Source organism: Phoenix dactylifera, chromosome 5 (assembly GCF_051530095.1).
Source record: "Phoenix dactylifera cultivar Ajwa chromosome 5, Ajwa_hap1_PhDact_Kaust_v1.1, whole genome shotgun sequence".
NCBI classification, from domain to species: domain Eukaryota; kingdom Viridiplantae; phylum Streptophyta; class Magnoliopsida; order Arecales; family Arecaceae; genus Phoenix; species Phoenix dactylifera.
Window position 1 is genome coordinate 38,538,826 of NC_143194.1, and position 4,133 is coordinate 38,542,958.

Genomic DNA, 4,133 nt, shown 5'->3' on the forward strand with positions numbered 1-4,133 from the left:
GGCACAGGAGAAAGCTCCCGAATTTTGAAACGGACGCGTGGGATTTGATCATAAGCACGGATGATCCAACCGTCCGATTTGATCGGTGAGGGGATGACATGTAGCTTTCACGGGGACGCGGTGTGCAAGCGGGCCTCGGCGCCGACGATCCAGCCGTGCAGGACGTGACGCGTGGGTCCCACTCACATGCTGCATGCTCCCACCTCCGCGTTGCCCTCCGCGGGGCCCACGCCTCTCCGCTTCTACTCTCATCGATACCCTATAAATAAACAAAGAGAATCCAATTCTTTTCCTTAAAAAAAAAAACCATCTAAACATGGCCATCACCATCATCATCCACTACCAATCCAAATAACGAAATGGCCCCGACTTTCTTTTTATTTCAAACAAGATCAATGCTGACCGCTTGATGTCACCAAACTTATATAATATATCCAGATATTTCTAATTTAATTTCTTTAAACGCGTCCCTTCTCATTCCGCGGTCCGGTCCCCAACCCGTGTCTTTCAAATGTTTAAGCAGTTAATTTAAATTAAAGAAAGGCACCGCCAGGCAAAGCTAAAAGTCACCGGGAGAGGTTCGGTAAGGCGGCCTCGAGGTTTGCTCGCGTCCGGTTTCTCTACTGCCAATCTGTTATGCAGTTCCTTGCATTATAAATTTTATTATTATTATTATTATTATTTATTTTAGTCTCCTCTTGTTGTTCCAATCTATCTATCTATCAGGTCAGGAGTTCAAACGCGCACAACGGTAGCATTTCTAATCTTGCTCTTGCCGAGTGCAAGATGTGCATAAGGTTAAAAATGGTAGAATAATAAAGCATCTTCATTCGTGTCCACCCGTGGCAGACTTTATATTCTAAATAAAAAGCATTCCCCCCAGCCAACTTTCCAAACTCCCAGGTCACTTCGAAGTTCGAACAACGGAACAAGGTTACTTTTTTTTTGGTTGAATGACAAATTCGTGGATCTTAAATTCTCACCGCGAGTGCTTGTATCTCGAAACCGTCTTTAAAATCAAATAAAAGACGAACATGAATTAATAATAATAAATTCAGAATGTCAGTACCCATAAATCATGAGAAGGCGAGGCCAGGGACGGAACGAAACACAGAGCTAGCGGGAGAGAGAGCGAGAGAGAGAGAGAGAGAGAGACGTGAGATCAGAGGACCGAGCGTAGCCATCCCTCTCTCTCCCTCCTAGGCTGGGTGGGGTTTGAGCTGGGATTTAGCTGTCCTTGATGTTTTAGTCCCTCCGGAGGGGATTCCATCTCTCGTCGCTCCCCCCGGAGAAATAGCCACGGCGAAAAAAGGGGAAAAGGCCACCCGCCCGCAGCAACCCCATCATTCTCCATTCTTTTCTCCCGTTCAACATCCGAAACCACAGCACACAGGAAGAAGAGGATGAGATGAAGAAAGGCAGTAGATCGCAACATCTCCATCTCTTGGTCTTGTGTGTCCTCTCTTTCACGGGCTCGGCTCTTGGGTTTTCGAGCCATGGGCTGACGGACGCGGAGGCCGGGTTCATCCGGCAGCGGCAGCTCCTCTACTACCGGGATGAGTTCGGGGACCGGGGGGAGAACGGGACGGTGGACCCGTCGCTCAGCTTCTCCAACTCCCATCTCCGGGACGCCTACATTGCCCTCCAGGCCTGGAAGCTGGCCATCATCTCCGACCCCCTCAACCTCACCTCCAACTGGGTCGGATCCAACGTCTGCAACTACACCGGCGTTTACTGCGCCCCGCTCCCCTCCGACCCCCACATCACCGTCGTCGCCGGCATCGACCTCAACCACGGCGACATCGCCGGCTACCTCCCTGAGGAGCTCGGCCTCCTCACCGACCTCGCCCTCTTCCACATCAACTCCAACCGCTTCTGCGGCACCGTCCCCCACAAGTTCGACCGCCTCCGCCTACTATTCGAGCTCGATCTAAGCAACAACCGCTTCGCCGGCAAGTTCCCGGACGTCGTCCTCCGCCTCCCGTCGCTCAAGTACCTCGACCTCCGCTTCAACGAGTTCGAGGGAGGCGTCCCCAGGTCCCTCTTCGACAAGGATCTCGACGCCATCTTCATCAACCACAACCGCTTCGCCTTTGACATCCCGGACAACCTCGGCAACTCCCCCGTCTCCGTTATCGTCCTCGCCAACAACCGCTTCCGGGGATGCGTCCCGGCCAGCCTCGGCAACATGTCCAGGACCCTCAACGAGATCATCCTCCTCAACAACGGACTCCGATCTTGCCTCCCTCCCGAGATCGGCCTCCTTAAGGAGCTCACTGTCCTCGATGTCAGCTTCAACCAGCTCGTCGGCCCCCTGCCGGACTCCATCGGATGGATGCTCAGCCTCGAGCAGCTGGATGTCGCCCACAACCTCCTCTCCGGCAAGATCCCGACCTCGATCTGCACTTTGCCCCACCTTCAGAACTTCACCTTCTCTTATAACTTCTTCACCGGAGAGCCGCCGGTGTGCCTCAAGGTGCCGTCCTTCGACGACCGGAGGAACTGCCTGCCCGGCCGGCCGGTGCAGAGATCCGCGGCGCAATGCAAGTCCTTCTTGTCCCACCCTGTGGATTGCAACTCCTTCCGGTGCGCCCCCTTCGTGCCGGCGCTCCCTCCCCCGCCGCCTCCTTCGCCGCCTCCACCTCCAGTTTACTCTCGTCCGCCGCCATCTCCGCCGCCGCCATCTCCATCTCCACCTCCACCGCCGCCTTCCCCGCCGCCACCGTCTCCATCTCCTCCACCGCCTTCCCCGCCGCCATCGTCTCCATCTCCTCCACCGCCTTCCCCGCCGCCACCGTCTCCATCTCCTCCACCGCCTTCCCCGCCACCACCGTCTCCGTCCCCGCCGCCGCCTTCTCCGCCTCCACCATCTCCGTCTCCGCCACCACCTTCTCCACCCCCTCCATCCCCTTCTCCGCCGCCTCCTTCTCCGCCTCCGCCTTCGCCACCTCCGCCCGTCTACTGTGTTCGGTCTCCACCACCTCCGCCGCCCAACTCGCCGCCGCCTCCGGTCTATTTTCCGCCTCCCCCACCACCCAGCCCACATTATTCTCCGCCGCCTCCTTACCCATCACCACCACTACCTCAACCTTCGCCGCCTCCACCACCTCATTCACCACCTCCGCCACCTAATTCACCGCCACCACCTACATATCACTATCCATCACCTCCCCCACCTCCACTGTACTCGCCGCCTCCACCACCTAATTCACCTCCTCCTCCACCTCCGTGTATTGAGCCTCCACCGCCACCATCACCACCTCCATGCATAGAACCTCCACCGCCACCATCACCACCTCCGTGCATAGAACCTCCACCGCCACCACCGGTATATTACATGCCGCCACCTCCCTCACCACCGCCGCCGTCACCATCTCCACCACCACCAGTCCACTATAAGCCTCCGCCATCACCTTCACCTCCACCACCTTCGCCGCCTTACCATTATGCATCACCACCACCCCCCTCTCCGCCACCTTCGCCGCCTTACCAGTATCAGTCACCGCCCCCACCTATGCCTTCATCTCCACCGCCCCCCAAACCCTGTGAAACTCCGCCGCCACCACGACCACCTTCTTCCCCAGCACCCTCCCCTCTATACCAAGGCCCATTGCCGCCTGTTATTGGAATCTCATACGCATCGCCACCGCCTCCTCCGTTCTATTAATTCTTTTGAGAATTGTCCACCTCACTCTCCTCTTACCCTCCATTAATAGAGAAGCAAGAAAGTATTTCATTCATTTTGGATTCTTGTCATGCTTGTGGTCCATTGAATTCTCCATTGTCTTGGTTCCTCTCGCTCCCTTTGGTGTGTACTACCCTCCAATTGAAGGAAAAGAAAAAGGCGACAAGTCACGTAAGACGAAGCATTCATCATGGTGATGAAGAATAGATGGAGAGAACATGGAAAAGGGAGGAACAGGGGAGTTTGGGGAATCTCTCAAAATTAATTTGGGTTGTGAATAAATGGTTGAGAGAGACAGAGTAAGAGAACATGAGAATAGATGCAGGGATAATGAATGTATAGAGAGTATGGGATTCAAGAACAAGTAGATCAAATTGTGGTATTGTCGCCTTTTATTATACTTTGTTCTTCATTTATATATGTTGATCATTACTTACGAATTCTTCAA

At 54.7% G+C, this 4,133-nt stretch overlaps 1 protein-coding gene across 1 annotated transcript; it reads left to right on the forward strand.

The window, feature by feature from the left end:
- Positions 1-1,046: 1,046 nt before the first annotated feature.
- Positions 1,047-4,133, forward strand: LOC103709787 (leucine-rich repeat extensin-like protein 5). Its single transcript, XM_039128664.3, has one exon. It carries the CDS (start codon positions 1,409-1,411, stop codon positions 3,665-3,667), a length of 2,259 nt encoding a protein of 752 aa, XP_038984592.3. The 5' UTR covers positions 1,047-1,408; the 3' UTR covers positions 3,668-4,133.